Below are 19,022 nucleotides of genomic sequence, written 5' to 3' on the forward strand. Positions count from 1 at the left end.
CTGGTCTGGCGGCCGCGTCGGCCCCCGGTTCGAATGACGCTCGTGCAGACATGGGGCTGATGGGAGGAGCGCAGGAAACTCGTTTCTCCCTGTGAAATGATGCATTTGTCAAAGGGCTGCACTCTAATCACAGTGTAGGCTCGAGGACCCGTGAATCAACCAGAGTGTGATAATGTAAGTGTTTTTTTGTGGCGAGCTGGTCTGTTTCATGCGTCAGCGTGGGTGAGCATTCAATTGTCTTTGAGTGTGTGTGTGTGTGTGTGTATATGTCTGTTGGAGTGTGTGCGTCTAAGCACAAGCTGTGGGCGGCTAATGGTGCTTGTTCTTGTTGTTGCGTGTCTCACTTTTCTTGCAGAGCAGAGTGTCATATGTAGCATATGGTTGCGTAAACGGGCTGAAGTTGGTGGGGAATAGTCGTTCCCCCCCCACCCCCCAGCATGCAGTCAGCAGCAGCTTGTTGTTGTATACCAGATTCACCTTGTCATGTGCTGGGATGTGTATCCTCCTCCTGGTTCCATTGCTGCAGGCTTCCTCCTGCCTCCCTCGCCTCTCTCTCTCTCGCTCTCTCTCTCTCTCTCTCTCTCTCGCTCTCTTGCTCTCTCACTCTCTCACTCTCTCACTCTCTCTCTCTCTCTCTCTCTCTCTCTCTCTCTCTCTCTCTCTCGCTCTCTCTGTCTCTCAGGGGACAGCGAGCTCGTGTTTGTGAGCAGAACAAAATGTCTCAATAACACTACCTGCCTGAAAAAAAACCCCAAAAAAAGAAAACACCACCTCATCAGCAGCTGCTATTCCTGGTCTCAGGTGAATGGTTTTTGATGAGGCGCCTACAGTCGGTTTTCACACCACTTAGTATCACCACCTGGAGAGTGTTTTGATGAGCTTCCTTTGTCAGCTGTCATTCAGCATGCGTTGGGCAAAGATATCGGAGAACTTCAATTTCCGGGGTGGCTAAGCAGGCATGTTTATTGCCTCTACGGTGGAGGAATGTTTCCCAGGTTTCAGGATCCCTCGTGGGGCTATTTGAAGTTGATGGAGTGGAGGTGATTCAGGTCCCAAACACAATAATAAAGTGCATCCCTCCATGGTTATGTCGCAGGGTGTTTGTTGTTTTGTCTTGCTGAGCGACAGATGTCAGACGGAAAGTTGTTTTGTCAGAAAATTTAAAGGGCGCTCGAGCCCTGTCTACTTGGCGTTACAAGTGAAAATCCATAGTTCTTTTGCATTTTCGTTTCAGAAAAGTTTTGCGTATAAATGTCGGTTTACAGGGAAATGGCAGAAAGGCTGAAAACAATGTAGATGCCAATGGGAACACACGGACATTTGTATGGACAGACAGCCAAGTTGGATTGTTATTACGGCGACTGACAACTATAAAACTACCAAGTTCAGGAGAATATGATCTGGGAGTCGTGACGCACTGGAGTTAGATGGACTGTTACTGTCCATCTACTGAGCATGTGCTACAGACGGTGTGTATTGACATGGAGACCAAGCATTTTCGAAAAGTTCCACCCTAGGCGCCGTTTTCAAAAAGTTGCATTTTCATTCACTCGCAGCACCAGTGTCATGTAAACACTCACCTGAAAGTTTTGCATTTCCGCTTGAAATCATTGGAAACATACACTCAACAAATAGTCTTGATTTGAGAGACTGTACATATTAATATGAGTCTTGTAATCCGGGGAAATCCTTGGAGAACATATGATACAGCCAGCATTGCATCCCGGCCACTGTTTCAAGTGTTTGGTACCTTGTGTTGGTGCCACCGAGCCCATATTTATTCACAACACATGTCAGTTTAACCTGGCTTTGAATTGTGGGCTTTTATATTGATATGGCCCACTTACCTGTGTATAAACCGTACCCTCTGCAGTCGTTCAGAGTGATATTGATTTATATAATTGCTCAATTTCCCTCCAGTGCAATCCCTTGAGCCTGTGTCCGACAAATGGCTTGTCGGCCTAAGATGAGTTTTGAAATAAATATGACAGACCGTCTCAAATCCAACCTCCTCGGGTCAGTTTTGCAGGCATCACTTAGCCTGACACGTTGCATGTGCGATGTAACTCGGCTGGACTGATATCCGCTGCTTCTGAAAGTGGCTGTGAAGTTAATTTGTCGGATCGGTTCAGTATTTAGTGTCCGTCTGTCTCGCCTTTCAACCACCAGCGCAGCTATCGGCCTGTTTTTCCTCTCAACTTTGATTACAAAAGCGGCCCGCTGAGCGTCTCTATAGTTAGGTGGGCACAGTGTGAGCGAGACATGACACCCTGTTCATAAATCAAGCACTGACGACAGCACTGGCCTTTAAATCCCTCACCGTCAGTCCAGAAGTTTCGAGTACGAATTTAATAATAAACAGCATACTGGACATGCTGTTGTTGTCACCGATTTTCCAGGTGAAAAAACAGTCTCGTCTGTTTTTCTTTTTTTTTTTTATTAAAACCGCCATGGTATCCCGGGTTAGAATGTTTTGATGAAATGCAGTCGGAGGTAAAATTCATCCTCTTGATCCTCGTTCAGCCCGACTCTTTAAAGTCAGCTTCCAGTATCTACATCAGGTCACAACCTACAATTAGAGATCTCGCCTTAAGCTCTCTGAAACAGCTACAATATTCCCTCTGTTGTAGAGGAACCACCCAGATCGAGCCCACTTCAGCAATTACAGGCCTGCCTGCAATCTGCACGTCCTTGGGAGCATTTTTTTTTGTTTTCCAATCTTATTTCTATTTTGGTGGCGCGCCGGATTAAGTCTTGCCTTTGAGTGTGTTGGACCTGGGTTCAGATCCAGGTTACGGCAGGAAGGGCAAGGTGAGTCGACGGTGCAAGATGGAATCCATTGCTGAGGCGGCCGCTGTGGGGGGGAAAGGGGGAAATGAATTAGAATGGCATATAAAGTATTAGCAATTATCAAGTTAGTATTGTGGCCTTTTGATTGTGTATCATTGACAGTCAGAATGGGTCTGTACAGTGAGAGTCATTTTTAATCAACATTGTACTGAGCACTAAGATGCTCAGTAGAAAATTTGGGACGACCAAGTAACTGTGTACTTTTTCCAAGGGAAAATATCCTTCAGTGCACCCTTTTACTACTCTGTTAACTGGATTTACTCTGACTTCATGACTGTAGAATTGTCAACAAATGTGCATTGAGTGAGTACAGGCTTTTTTTTTTTTTTTGAAATCAAGATAACTTGAACTTTCATCATTTGGCAGTTCCTTAATATTACTGTTTTTCAGCTCTCATTAAAAATGTGACAAATGTACTGAGGAAGTACCAAGAGACTGTCATAACCTGTGTTTGTTTGGCAGTTTGAATATTCCTACACAAACGTCCGAGACGGATCGAACAGTTGTGATTATGAGAAATAGACTGGATGAGAGTAAATGGTTAAATGTTCCCAACAGGAAATTTACAGATATGTGCCTGTTTTTAGTAAATGTTTACGAGCAAGTACCCAGGTACAAGCCTAGTCCCAAGGTGTTTTCTCGCGTCTTTGTTAAAGCGTCTCACAAATGCTTTCCATGTGATGTTTCGCAGACGACAAACCGTTCTCTGCTGCAGTTAGAAATGTCATCCAGCTGCTCTGAACACATACAAAGACATGGTGAAATTCCATAGCTACTGATGGCTTCAAAATTCTTCTACCTTATATCCGGCTTTAAAACAGCTTCATCAGATAGACTGTTAATTGGGGTTAATTGGTGACTCTTGAGTGCGAGTTGTTGAGGTATAACCGGCCTTCAAACGCAGTCCGCTGCGATTAGCTTCAGCTCCTCGTGACCCTGAACTGGATAAAACGATGAATAGATGGAGAAATATTTAGTCTGTTAGTGCTTCATCATTTTTATGGTCGTGTTTTATTGTCAGCAATAAGCTTTGGATTGTTATTCACTGTTTATCTTATCCTAATTGTAATCCTCTTCTGTGCGGCACACCGAAGGGATTTCTCATGCTTCTCCGCACGAGAGCTTTCAAACAAGGAACTTAGTTTTATTGTCTTAGTACTTCAGTACCTCTTAGTTTTTTTGTTGATGTTTTTTTTGCTTACAGGTAGTTTTATCTGGGTATTTTAGCAGAACCTTCTGGGGGGAAAAAAAAAGCCATCGAGTGGAAAGGAGAAACCCGCAGTGTGCTATTAATAGGAATGATAATGATTTGCTTACTAAACAGAGCAGTGGGTTACATATACCACCTTACTGCTTTCTGTGAATGCTGCCGGTGAAATGCTGAGCAAACATTTCTCTGTGACATACTCGCACAAATACACAGGCCTTAAGAAGAGTGTCGCGTGTGTATACAAGTGTGTGTGTGTATGTGTGTCCATGCGTATCCAAACCCTCACGGACTACTGCACAGGACTGCACAATGACACCAGCCTGGAGTATTATCATTCGCCACTTGTCTGTCTGCTGTTAACTTATTTGCTCAGTCATTTCGGGGTGCTGAACCAGTACGAGCCCGTTTGTCCGCATCACAGCTCCGACTTTCTACATTTACACAGTCGGTCTGGTAAACTCTGTCAGTGGGATTACATAAGAGCAACAATTGATTACAGCTTTTATCAGACGTGAACGTTTTTTGTTGTTGTTTTTTTTTTGGGGGGGGTGTTGATGTTTATTTTATGTTGTGCTAAAGATAGCGGCAAATTATCTGAAACATCTTAATCAGAAGAGCTTTTGTCCTGGAAGCCAGAATTAGTTATGTAATATGTTTCCTTGTGTATTCTTCTGCTTGGAGTGTTTTAATTCAATAGAAGCAGAGAATTTTCTCAATGACGAGGGTGTGGTTCTAGAGTACAGCAGAGCTGAGAGATTATAAATACCCCCACTAGGTGTGGAACTCCTGCTGGGACCGAGGTGAAGGGAAACGGGCTATTATTAAACCACCCTATCAAGTGGTGTCCTTGGCAATTATGCTACTCTCACTTTCCTCAGAGCGCCGTTGTCTTTAACTTCCCAGCTTGCTTTCCGTCGCCGGAGTTCACGGTCGCCCCTCCGTGCTCGCCACAGAAGGAGCGAAAGCATGAAAAAAAAAAAAAAAAAAAAAAAAGGATAAAGCAGTGTCACAAACGCTCAGTGTTAACAATGGCCGTTGTACTTCTGCGAACTGAGTCATGAGGAATGAAAGGTTTGTGTACTGGAGTAGACAGCTGAAGGGAACGTCTGAAGAACACGCGCACAACGATGAATGGGAGGGTTGAAACAGAAGAAAAGTGCAGGGCTGTAAAATCTGTCTAAGCTGTATAAGATCAGCATTGAATCATGATCAAGTTTTGGATAAAGATTAGAACCATTGAACTGAGCCGCACAATGATGCTTGTTGGCTGAATTGGTGATTAAATCAGGGACGTCAAACACATTTTACTTCAGGGGTCACGTGCAGCCCATTTTCATCTTGAGTGGGCTGGACTGATAAAATAGTGCCATAATAACCTTTGAATTTTGACTTTTTTGGCTGCTCCGCAACAGATCATCAGCCTCATCTACTGTTACACCGACTGTGACATGCCCTCTTCGTCCTCGTCCTCCTCGTCCTCCTCCTCCTCCTCCTCCCCGGTCCAATTCAGTCTGTTCGTCAACACACTGGAAGTGGTATTATAAAGCTGTATTAAAGATGGATGAGTATTGATTAGCAGTTTTATATGAAATTGGATTTTTATGTTGTTTTTTTTAATCCAGAATTGTCTGTTTAACCTCTCAGTTCAAACATTGAACCTTGTTTTTTTAAATGTCTTTTAAAAACCTGTGAGATCATTACTCTCAAGGCTTTCAAGGCCGAGTTGCTGCCAAATAGTGAAATGTTATGAAAAACCCATATGATGTTGACCATTTCAACAGATATCCAGCTCAGAATACCGAGTGCAAAATCTTGCACGTGAGCAGGCCTGCTCCCATGTTAATGTAGCTTTGATGACGCTTCCCTTACCGCACTAATCCAGCCCTAATAATTTCATGTGAAATGCCGTATTAACAGGTTTTTTTCCGAGCGTTAGGGAAAGCTCAGCTAATGAGCGTTCTTAGAAAATCAGCCCTTCCCTCGGCCCTCTTAAAATTCTGCCGATGCCTCACCTTGCTCCCCTAATCCTCCCAAGGCTGTAATGATGGATACACATGTGCTCGTGTGCAGACGCGCTCGCACGCATACATAAAACAGGCAGAGGCGGTCTGGCTGATGGACGGTCGTTGGTCTGCGTGGTTTTGTTCAACAAGTCAACTGGAGCGTCACAATAATCTCTACTATAAACAGTTAGACCAAGCTCAAGTAGTAAACATACAGCAGCTGTAAGTCACATGTGAATTATTATATATGATTATTATTCTGAACTGAGCAATTTCTCTGTGCTGTTAATTCCATTCTTTATCAATTCCGTTGGCAAATGTCATTTATGTTTGTGTAAAATTGATGTCAAAGTCATTCTCAACCTTTCTAATTAAGAAAAGTATTAAATGTTAACAGCAGTTTGAGGAAACTTTGACAACACTTGAGCTTCACACTGATATGTTCATTGTATTTGGACCCTGTTTACTTCTCCCTTCTCCATCATCTTCTTCTTCTTCTTCTTCTTCTAATAGTATCGTTAAGATATATGATGTAAAAAAAATAGTATCCTCACTTTAAATTTCTTATATTTCTGTTATATTTTCAACAAAGTATTTCACATGGAAAGAATCTCAGTCGATGGATTTGCGTTTTGACGTCAGGTTGATTTTGCGCCGTAGAGGAAGAGAACGTAGATCCTGACGTGTCCCCGTGAGTCTGCTCTCCTGAACTCTGTGTCGTACGACCAGAGCTGGAATGTCTGTGAAAGCCTTTTATATTTGTAAGGAAAACCGGATCAAGGTCGCGCCATCCCTTTTTATGGGTCATAGCGACGAAGGACAGCCACCACACAAAGGGTCGGATTGTCGGCCGTCGCAGCTTGCGAGAGCTGGATTCCTTGACTTGACGCGGAGGGGAGACCCGGTCCTGCGGAGTCCATAAAACGAGCCGCGGTTCGAGGCCGTCGGCCTCCTCTTGCGCTGCCATCACCTCACCAAGGTGGACACGTCTTAGTTTCTGTGCTCTGCTGTTGCCATGGTGACCAGGGCAGCGTGCTCAGGTTGTTTAAAGCGCTGCTTAGGTTGCAGCCGTGTCCTCACCCACAGCATTCATGTGTGTGTGTCAACGCATGCGTTTGTGTCTTTGTCTGAGTAGATGCCTGGGGTCATATGTAAGCCAGACGATGTTTTGCCGTGTGAGAAATGTCTCTTTTTACTTGCTTATCGCTCGCTTATATGCTGCAAATGAGAAAATGTGCACTGCATACTGCCGCTCCAATTCATATTCAGATCTTGTAATGTATTTGTTGAAAGCCAGGTTGCGTCTGAGGGAATTGTCATGTTGAAAAGAAGCTTTCCTCTTTCATACGCACAACGCAGAGTGAATCTGAATCACAACATTGACTTTCTTTTCCTTTTTTTTTTTTTCTTTTTTTTGTTTGTTTGTTGATAACTTCACCAAAGGCTGCGCGTATCCATGCTGACAGTTTTGGCAATAGATGTTATCTTTAAAAAAAAAAAAAACTAAAATGTCCCCGAGCTCATTTCTCGTCACCAGTCCTTCTGTATCCCCACCCCCTTTCGCTCTCTAATCTCACTCGTACACTTGCATACATGCCACATGCATATTCATATTCACACCCTCACATCCAGCGCATGTAACAAATATCTATTTCACGGCCACGTGCATCTGCACACGCAGACAAGATATATTTATTCATAAGCTCATTAGAGGAGTGGATTTGCTTGCTGCCATCCATCACACTGTCACCCATACTCAGCCTGGCACACACTGACAACAGAACTGCAGGAGAGGAGTCCATGGGATTTAGTCTGCTGGAACCGCTGCAGTGGAGGGGATTTGCTCCAATAGACAGTTTCCCTTTGCCATTTTGTAGAGGTGAGATCAAGGAAGCGGCAAACAATAGAAATTCCAATCCTCTTTTTACTCTAGGTGAACCAAAACTTATGTTTCTGAGGGGTAAATGCCTTCAGTCCAGGTACATAATCATTTCACTTTCCTGTGAATATCTGTGAGAGGTTGTTCTGAAGGGCCTAGATCAGGGATGTCAAACTCAACAAAATCTCTTTGTTTTAGTGCAACAAAGTATTGATATATAATTAAGGATCTTTTTTATAAAACCTGAAATTTTAACACTATTTAAACTGTTTACATCTTCAAAGGTTTTTAACATCTGTCTACAAGTAAAAGAAAATAGTGGGCTTGTCGAATTCTAGAAATTATCATAAATTTAGACACATTTCCACATTTTTGTAGAAGTCCTGACCGTCTGAACAGATTCACGACACAATACAGACTATAGTGTGCCCCTGGTTAGGGTTAGGGTTATCTCTTCTTTATAAACTTAACATTCTGCTTTAAATTTGATTTCAGGGAGTAAGATCTCCACACTGTGGTTAAAAAATCTCCGTTCACCTGCATGTTTGTTGTGTAGTGAATGTTGGCTATGTTCGTTAAAAGAATAAGTACACACAAGCACAAACTGTAAGTTAAACGTAGTAAGCATAACAGTTTAAAAAAGCCACCCTGTAAGCCACATTCATTTTCATTTGACCTCCAGCAGTCCTCAGGTTGTCTTATTACGGAGCTTCACGTGGTGAATTTAATAGATTTAAACACTGCGTAGTATCACCATGGTATGCTGCATTACTCAACATCTTTTTTCCATTTTTCCACTGAATATGAGGAGTTCTTCTCTCCTTCAGAGCCATATTAATTGACCGGGTTGGGCTGCTTATTGAATTGCCTGTGAGGCAAAGCAGACGATCGCAGCTCTGCACAAGTTGTGCATTCGAGCACAGGTTTAATGAACAGGCGTAATCACCACACCATTTGTGACCAGTTTGTTGTAACAAATGACGCTTAATTTCAAAGGAAAGGAGACGGTTTATTTAGCAGTTACTTATCTGACTCATTTTATTGCCTTTTTTTTTTTTTTTTTTCTCTCTCAATTTGGCAGTTAGTACATCATATCGTCATGAATCGAGGATTCGTCTTTGTTTTCCCTTCCACCGTTTCTTCCTTCAATCCTTCCGTTTCATGCCATAAGTGCATTTAGTAATTTGAACCTGTACTTTTCGCAGCCTTACTCGTAAATCGGAGACCAAATAAGACGGGAGCAGTCAGCCCGTTGGCCTAACCGAATAGAGGAGGGTGGTCTTTATCAGAGCTGCTGTCATGGAGTTGATCCAGTCCTGGATAACTCTCCTCCCTTCCCTCTTCTGGCTGTCACTTTCAGATTCTCACTCTGGCATCTGTGCTGGCTCTTTTCCTGGATTCGGTCAATTAGCGGAGTCCTCTCCAGACCACACCAACACAGTCTTAATGCAGCACGTAGATCTGAAGCACTACTTTACTCCCGCTGCCAAGGAGCATTTGTTTTTGTTTGTTGGACTTTGTCTTTGTTTGCGAGCAGAGTTTCTCAAATCTTGTCAACAGATTGCATTGAGTCGGAGCAAAGTGAGACGAGGAGATGAGAAATGAGTCATTAGTTAGTTTTTTTTTTGTTTTTTTTTTTGGTGCCGATCTGGATCAAAGTGGCAACCTTCTCTGTGACTGAAAATTGGGCTGTTTTCTTAAAAACTTTTTCTTATGACTTTTCTTGCTATATGGAAATATAATAATATATAGGAAATGTGATTCGTGATGAAAGTTAAAAGGGCACAGCTTCAATACATCTTCATGTTTTTGTTTTAATTAATGTACTTCAGAACCAAAAGCCGCCCATGATAAAGGATCGATAAGACTTACTATAGCTTCTTTAAAAACCTATTAACTCGCAACAGCAGAAGCAGGATTGTGATTTAAATTTTTTTTAAAACATTTATTTCATGTCTTTCAGTCAGTTTCAGTCTCAGGTTGGGAAAAAAAAAAAGTATTTCCTCTACACCGTTATAACTTCAGTCATCTCTGAACAAATCCAGAATATTAATGTTGTTGCTTATTACTGCAATATCAACATTATTAACTCCGGGTTGCAGGTTAATAGTATAAATGTAAAAACAAGATCAGAGCACCATCTTAATGGGTCTCCCACCCCGACTACTCGACAACGGTACTCTGAGCCACTGGAAAGGCAACTTTTTGGAAACGCTCCGGCTCCGTTGTTGTGTAAACAGGTGGAAATGCAAATTATTTTTTTTTGAAATGCTTGATGCCTGTCTCTGTGAAGATGGCGGGACAGCTGCTGCTGCACACTGTCTACAACTGCTGTGAATAGTTCTTCTGCACATGCTCAGTAGATGGACAATAAGAACAACATTTTCCTCCATCGTGCCATGACTCCCAGTCTATAAAAATGTTTGCTGTGTAAAAACAAAACCTTTCTGAAACAAAAACACAAAAAGAATGTATTTTCACTTGAAACGTCGAGGATTTTAAGCGGGGCTTTGATATTCTAGCATATATACCATGTATGAACCTCTGCCCTTTTAAATCTACAGATGCAAGAGCGTGTACATATTTTTAATGTCAGATTTAACAGACGACTGTATGAAAATAACTGGAATAGAAAAGGGATATTTCTTCAAGCTGCTTTGTACGTCTAGCTTGAAATTTGTACCATTTAATTCATAAAAGACTCTGCGTGTGGTGACTTTTCTGCCTTGAATTTTCTCCATTAGTAATAATAATCTGGTTAATTTTTAGCTTTAGCTGTTTTTTCCCCCTCTATATTACTAGCATTATGTTCAACAGGCACATTTTCTCCACAGTCAGGAGTCCTAGTCTGCTCTGTATTATTACCTCTTTTAGAATAAAAAAGTATGGCTTCATACTTGATACATGCTTGAAATCCACCAGCAGACACACTTTTCTTTGCGATATCGTTCAACTTGTCTCACATGAAAGTAGTTCTATTATGATCTTATTTTATGTGGTCGGCAATATTACAAATATATATATGTATATCAAATAAAAAAATCTTTAGTAACCCCTTCATGAAATATGTTATTTTTACCCTCCTTATTTCATTTTCATCCCCTGCCTTAAAAACATCCCGTCTTCAACTGCAGCCTCGTTTAACACTCCTAATACTTCCTGTGCTTTCTGTCATCCTGACCATGAACAGGATGTGATCAACTTTGCATCGACCTCAGTCTGCAGCGAAGCCGTGCGCTTTGCAGTTGGACAAAAAAAAATAATTCTCAACTCAAGCCATTAGACAACTCACATACATTACACTGACATCAGTGAACCCACAATAAAAAAAAAGGGGGGTAAGAGCCTGTTCTTGTTTTTTGTTTTTTTTGCCTCCATATGTTCCAACGGCTGCTTGCGACTTCCCGATCGCTGCACACGAGTTGAGCTTCGGACATGTGCGCTCACCCATGATATGAGTGGTTAACAGTGGCAGCATAAAGTACTAATCTATTTTAAACCCTTATTTAACCAGATTAGCTAATTAAGAGTAAATTATGCTGAGCTGCTTGTCCGTCCCGAGCCCCCGCAAGCACAAGAACGATAAAACAAATGAGCCTGACTCAGAGTTTAGAAGATACGAGCTGCATTTCTACGCACTGTGTGAAACCTCAAAACTAACAATTTTTCATTGTGGGGGAGAAAATCGTATGAATATGTTCAGATTACAGATTTATTTGTGTATGATTGAGAAGGGTACTTCTGTGATACTCAGTTATCAAGTGTTGGCCCCCTTTCACACGACGACGTTTTTGTGTTTTATTGTTTCAAGAAAAGTCTCACGTTTACACGGAAACGGCGGAAACGCCGAAAACTATTCAGTTTTCATGTTGGGTAACTAGTGGAGGCTATTGTTTGGGAGTCATGACACTCTGGCGGAAACATTGTGGTTTTTGTTCATTTACTCATGCAAGAACTGGTGCGCGTGACCAGCAGCAGCGTTTCTGAAGATGGAGTCGGAGCATTTTCAAAGAAGTTCCACTTTGGGAGCCCTTCTCCAAAAAGTTGTTCTCATGGACTCCGAGCACCGCTGTGTAGACAGACACAGAAAACGCAGCAAAGGTTTTTTTCGTTTTCACTCATCGACAACATGCTCGCGAGGTTGCTCCACTAATTAAACAGTTGCACTTGAATGAAATCTTTGTTTGGCATCTCCCTCAAAAGCGTCACTGTGAGTCGTCGTCCTCCTTTATGTACCTTTCAGACCTCTATTATGTCAGATTGTTTGGCTGATGCAATCAGCTCGCCGTGACCATGATTTGTGGAAACGATCGTGTCCCAAGCGCCACCCCCGGCTCTCTCTCTCTCTCTCTCGCTCTGTCTCTCTGTGACTTACGTGTGGATGAGATTGATTCGATGGCTGAGTGAGGTGCGAGGACATTCCCAAAGTGGACGTCATTTGCATTTTTTTGATGCGATGAACAATGGGCCGACACAAACGGCCTTCACCGTGTTGATCCATGTGTTGATAGGCTGCTTCTTGGTGAGTCAAATAGAGCCGTGCGAAGGAGGCCGTCGTGTTGCCAGTCGCACGTCGGCGTGCCCACGCCGCTCAAGCTCCAACTTTATCCAGGATGTTTTCATTATATCAGTGTGCTGCTTCAAGTTCATAAGCTCTCTGTCTTCCTCCCTCTCTGTCCTGTCACTCCTGTCCGTCTCCTCTCTCTCCTTCCTTCCATCCCTCTCTATATGTGTGTGTCGTGTGCTTTCTGCTCCCAGCACCTCTGCGGAAAGCAAAGTTTGTGGAGAGCCCTCGCATTCCACACTCAGAGCTTGGCTCCCCTACATATTCCTCCACCTCTGCCAAGAATCCAGACCTGGACTCATACTTCCCTGGTAAGTTTTTTTTTTTTTTTGGCCAGCTCATCCCTCATTTAGTTTTTTTGCATGCTGGTTCCTGCCTGCGAGTGTACGGTGGAGAGGCGCAAAGAGAAAACGATCGGGGAGAGTTTGTGTGCCGTGGCATCCTCCTCCCCTCTCCGCCTCTCTAATCCTCCCTCGCTGCTCCCTCGCTCCGCTCTGCTCCTTGCATGCAGAGCTTGTTTCGGTGCCGCCGCTGTTTTCTGTGAACTCCACAGCCGGCATTTGCTTGGTAATCCTCCGGACAGTCCCGAGCTCCCTCATCCACCCCCCACCCCACCCCCTTCACTCCGCCCTTGTCGCTCCTTTCCGCGCCCGGGGGAGGACATTAAAGCGGGTCACTCGAGGATCATTGATCTGCCGAGATTTGGTTGTGCTGTATCTGCTTTCTTATCGCGCCTCTCCTTTTCCTGTTGCCACTGAGAAATGCTTTGTTGGCTTCCTGTCCTGTCTTGTTGGCTCGACTTCGGGCGGCTGTTTGGACTTCCCAGCAGAGCAGGACCCCCGGGCTGGATGAAGACATGAGAGAAATAGTGATGGGAGGCCTGGAGGCTTAACGGGTCTAATATCTTTTTTTTAGAAGGGAAGATGGTTGAAAGAGTGATACCTGCCATCTCCGTCTGTCAGCCTTTTCTGCTGAATTTCTGCTCAATGGGGATTCTAAGTAGGTGATATACGTCAGATTAACGTTTCATTGTTTTGCTTTATTGTTTAAATCTGAATAATATTTGAGCATCTTGGCTTGCTCTTGCAAATTATGTCATCCGAGGCGCTTCAGGCGACATTGGAGGGGTTGAAGCGGGGAACATTTAGGAACAGCTTGAACTTGAGAGGAGCCGTGAGGACAGGGATGAGCTCTCCGCGGTGCGGACTCGTGCCTCCCAGGTGGACAGATGGACTTCTTAGTTCTTAACAAGGGCTCTCCGGAGCGCGTAGCAGCAGGGTGGCGACTTAAACATCTGATGGCATGCCAGTCGGTCCACACTCTGCTGCTGCTGCTGCTGACGCCGTCTCTCGCCTGCAGCCAGCCGGCGGATCAGCTGATTTTTATGGCCTGCAAAGACATTTGTGGTCTCGTAAATATGCTTTGTGAATTTTTTGCAAGATAGGTTGTGTAATTCACTGCTCTGTATATCACAGAGTGAAAGCTTTTTCTATTGATGTTCGAACCCTCTCGCAGTAAATCTGTGGGGTTGCACAGTCATGGCATATGTAAATGTACAGAGCAGTATTCACATGTAGAGCAGCTGGATCACGTTCAGCGCTTCCTTCTTCCAGTTGGAATGATTTTCACCGTCGATATGAATTTACTCAATTATTTTTTATTAGTAAAAGAGGAAAAGTGACATTTGCATGTGTAATTGCGGGCTTTTTTTTTTTTTTTTTTAATGTGCCATTGATTGGCTGACTAGAAACAAGTTCTCCACTTATGCAGACTGTGTACCAATTACATGAAATGAAAAGTTGCCGACACTCGGGGCGTCGGCATGCCTGCAAACAAATTATAAAAGTACAAAAAATGTCTAGTTTAAATTGAATGTGTGCAGTTTTAAATTTTTTGGCCAACCATACTACGAAACCACAGAACAAATATGTTAAATACATGTTATTCTTTAAATATTATTATTTATTATGTTTTTTTTGATATCAATAGGTTATTCTGCTGAGTACTGAAGACATAAAACTGTGACAGGCTGAATAAAACATTTCATGGCTTAGAGTATGTTTTAGTTCTAACATAAATTGTGAGCTGTAATTTTTTGCAGAAAGTCATGTCAGCGAGACAAGAATAGAAATACTTTATTGATCTCAGAGGGAAATCCCTTAAAGGATGACGTCCCACCAAGATATAATCCAGTGTCCTGTTATGTCTCCATACCATAAATTAAATGAGTACATTTATTTATCAAACTTTGTGTGAAGATGTTTCTCTCATTTGAATAGTCAACATGGAAACATTGGCAATTTTGAAAATATAATGTTATGTTTTCCTATATTTTTGATATAAAAAAAGAATAAAAAATTATTCTTGGAATAATCAAAGTGCCTTATGTGAGTCAGTTTATGGATAAAATTACAATATTGCGTTATCTAAACAAATGCTTCATATTGCTTTGTGATTCAATAATCAACATGTGATGATGGTGATGATGATTATGATGAAGCAGAGCAGCAATCTATAGATATTAAAGTCTCTGCCTAAGCTTTAATAAGTTGATAAAGTCTTTGATATGGTTTTGTTGAGAAATTGTACAGCACACACCATTAATGTGAAATTCAGCCTCTTTATCTCCGGATCGTCTCTTGGTTCCCCAGTCCGCAGATGACTTTGCTCCTACGTGTCGGCGCTTTAATGTTCATTTTTATTCATACTTGCATTTCTCCCGACGCTCTAAAATAAGTGTGAAGACACCTTGTTTTCAGTCAACAGCCATTCTGCAAATTCATTTTTACCTTGAGTGCCCCTCAATCACTGTCATTGCCTCTTGATGCGTTCTTCACTTTCAGGCTTGTTTTTCTTTCTTTCTCTTCTTCTTTCCTTTTCAAATGATTATAGCTGCTGTGTTTTTTCATGCAAATGTGACAAACAGACAAAACAGTCTGAGCTGCTCGAACTTAAACAGACAAACGTATACGTCCGTGTTCCATCTGATTTTATCTCATATTTCAAGTGAAAATGCATCGTTTGTGTGTTTTCATTTTCAGAAAGTTTTTGCGTTTACATGGCAACATTTCGAAAACAATGTCCGTTTGTGTAAAAACGGCTATGGAAACTTTGTAGTTAGCAGGTCATGCCACGAGTTGGCGCTGTTGGTTGTTTTTGTTATGAAACCACACGAAAAGTTCCACCTCGGGTGCCGTTTTGAAAAAGTTGCGTTTTCAGTGTCTCCGAGCGCGGCGGTTGTGTAAACGAACACCCGGAACGTGATCTTGGTGTGAGAGTTAATTCAGGTGACACACTGAACGTTGCGTGTTCCCTTCACCTGTGCCTATAAATACCACGTCTCCGTGCTGCCCGGTCCCCCCATGGTGCGGCGCACATGCTTTTCCTCCTCGCTCGGTGCGTGAGGCCAGATCCGTGGACGGACGGCCAGAAGCAGATGCGCTCGCACAGGGGAAGGAGAAGGGGAAAAAAAAAGAAAAAACACATTCCTAGCTTTCGCGCAAAGATAGTTGCCATGGCAACCATCTGTCTCCTTCACAGCTAAAGGAATCCAGTGGAGAAAATCCTGTGTGTGTGTGTGTGTGCGTGCGTGCGTGTGTATATGTTGTGTTCAAAAAATGAGAGGTGTTTTTAGTTTTTTTTTTTTTTTTTTACCCTTTATATTTACATTTTTCGGTTCAGGATCTCGCCGTCTCGCTCCGATGGGGGGGACGTTCCGAAGTTCACGAAGGCTCGTGTGGTTTTTCTCTGAGCCGCTTTGAAGGCATCGCTGTTTGTTTTCACTGGTTTCAGCAAAGAGGCTGCATGTGTGATTGTCATAATCTGTATTTAGAGAACAAAAGGTGCGACTATAAATAGAGAGGAACATGCAACCCTTGCATTGTGATAATGAAGGTGTCCCCTTTGATCGCAGCTTGTTAGTCGCGGTTACCACAAAGATATTCAGACAAAAAATAGATTTCTAGATCTTTCAGCAATCTGACATTTAGGTCGAGATTGACAGCGACTTAATGGCAGTTTGGTAGTGGGGCCGGGCCGCATGTTTGACCTTGTTGATGTTTGTAGTTTAAGGATGTACAAAGGGATTGCCTCTGTTTAGCTGAAGGGAGTGACGGGGCTAAACCCAAAAAAAAAAAAAGAGGAAAAAAACAGATTAGAGATTTTTGCTCCCACATCAAAAGAAGCGTAGACAAACAGCTCAACAGCTGACTCCGACTGAGCACAAGAGCTGAAAAACCAGGCGTGGAAGGAGACAAAGACATGAGTGAGAGAACATCGGGGGAGACAGACAGAGGCCCTGTTTGATCATGGTCATGGCCACAAACCCAACCCCCCCCCCCCAGGAGCAGTTGACTAATTACTGCTAATGTATTCACTGCTTACTACGACCAGTCTGTCAACTGGGAAGCCGTCCCTGCCCCAAACATAAAGGCAACAGCTAGAAGATACACTCCGCTTATACACTGAGTAGGGCGGGGGGGAGGGAAACACAGGGATTCAAACTGATGTAATAAATGTAATTCAGATAAAATAGAATGTAATGTTCTGGTTACAGAGACTTCCTAAATGCTATATCTCATCTTAAAAACATAAAATGTCCAACAGTCAAACAAAATCAAGTTGAGAATTAATGCAGGCGAGACGCTTATTCAATGCTTTTTGCTTGTTCCTGCTGGCGATGGAGCTTCAATCAGTACGGAGAGTTAAAAAGTAATTCAGGTAGGAGATGGCCTCGAACGAGGGGCCCGTGCTTTTCCTCCCACCCTGCTTATATATGATTCAGTGAGAACAGTTTCCTGTAATCTTCTGGTATTGATAGCCGCGCATCTCAGGCGTCCCCCCCCCTCTGTCATATTAGCTGTGAAAAGGTAGGCCTGTAATTCCACCTACCTTCATCTTCTCCATTACTGCAGTCCTCCTCCAGGGATCCTGCGACCTTGAAGCCCACGTCAATGTAATCCACATGAAGTGTATCCACACGGATGACTGAGCCCCAGATGTGCACGGCTTTACGAAGGAGCATGCTACCCAAACATAGTGATGAATTTAGATTATTAGCCATGAATATACGTCGGCACGGAGGTTAGAATTATAATCCGAAGGAGCCACACGTACGGAGCATTGACTCGATGTAAAAAGGTAGTCGCTGAGGTGATACTTCTTCATAATGCATGTGTGCAAGGTTTTCAAGTGAAAACACAAAACTTTCTGTGCACTTTGGGTGTCGGTTAACACGACAACGGGGCTCGGAGCCCCTGAAAACACAACTTTTTGAAAACGCTGCGACTTTGTCGTGACGAACACAAAGGAAAATGAAGTGTTCCGGAGACGCTTGGACTCTGTCTCCGTGTAAAAACGGCGGAAACGCTGCTGATGCACGTACGCGTCACAACCGTCGTAAATAGATCTGCACATGCTCAGTAGGTGTACAATAGGAGTCATGACTCCCAGTCCATATTCGCCTGGGACTTGGTAGTTTTATAATTGACAGTCGCCGTAGTAACAATTCGACTTAGTCGTCTGTCCACGAGAATGTCCGTGTTCTCCCATTGTTAATGTTTACAGCTTCATTACAAAAACAAACAGCAGCACCCACTGGTGACCCAAGTAGTGACCCAGTATTTCTCCCGTTTCCGTGTAAACGTGCATGGTTTTCAAAACATTGACGTGGGAAAACACAACCTTTTCCTGAAATGAAACACTAAAACGATGCGTTTTCACTTGAAACATTGTCGTGTAAACGGGGCCTAAACTGAATAAAGTTTATGTTCCTGTTCCTGATTGAAACAGGATTTTTATTTTTATTTTTTTTCACATTTGCAGTTTTGAGAAACATTTCACATTTGCAGTTTTGAGAAAGATTTCACATTTGCCTTTAATGCAAAGAGACGTGTTCTGATGTGCAGACAGATGAAGATAAAACATTTTCGGGAAATCCGTTGACAGGTGATTGCCACACGTTTTCTTCCACAGACATTTTTTTTTTTGTTGTTGTTTTTTGGGGAGTAATTGTACTTCCACCGTAATGACTTCCACATGACTCAGCAACAGTATCCATTTTATCAAGACTTGTTTGAGCCCTAACGTGAGCCGTGATTAGCTCATTATTGGTTGCTGCTGTGTGTTTTTACTGAAGCTCCACAGTGTGTCATCGCCACTCGATTCAAAGGGTTTTTTTTCCCTTCCCTCCTTCAGAAGGTGTCTATCTTCCTTACTTGCTTGGAGGGAGTTGGAGTCAATCTAATGAGGATCCTGACAGCGCTCTGCCTTTTTCGTCCACGAGCGAATCGAGAGGGGAGCCGGGGCTTTAGATCGCCTGTCTGTCTGTCTGTCCGTCCGTCTTTGAGCTGACGAGTGCGAGGCCACAGGCTTTAGACAAGCTGTCCGTCTTCAGAGAGCCACCGCGGCGGCTGGGACTGTCTAATGGCTGTCAGTCAGGACTTAGTGTAGCTACCTGCCCGTCTGGTTCGACCTGCCTTGCAGGTAAAGCGTGGGAAAAACAAAAAAGAAAAGTGG

At 43.1% G+C, this 19,022-nt stretch overlaps 1 protein-coding gene across 1 annotated transcript in view; it reads left to right on the forward strand.

Annotated features, from left to right (window-relative positions):
• Positions 1 to 19,022, forward strand: part of tanc2b (tetratricopeptide repeat, ankyrin repeat and coiled-coil containing 2b) — a 167,979-nt gene that overhangs the window by 95,976 nt on the left and 52,981 nt on the right. Inside the window, exon 6 of the mRNA XM_080470237.1 lies at positions 12,701 to 12,817. Coding sequence (XP_080326363.1) covers positions 12,701 to 12,817 — 117 coding nt within the window. The remainder of the gene's footprint in view (positions 1 to 12,700; positions 12,818 to 19,022) is intronic.

Source organism: Lipophrys pholis (assembly GCF_963383615.2).
Source record: "Lipophrys pholis genome assembly, chromosome: 1".
Taxonomy (NCBI): domain Eukaryota; kingdom Metazoa; phylum Chordata; class Actinopteri; order Blenniiformes; family Blenniidae; genus Lipophrys; species Lipophrys pholis.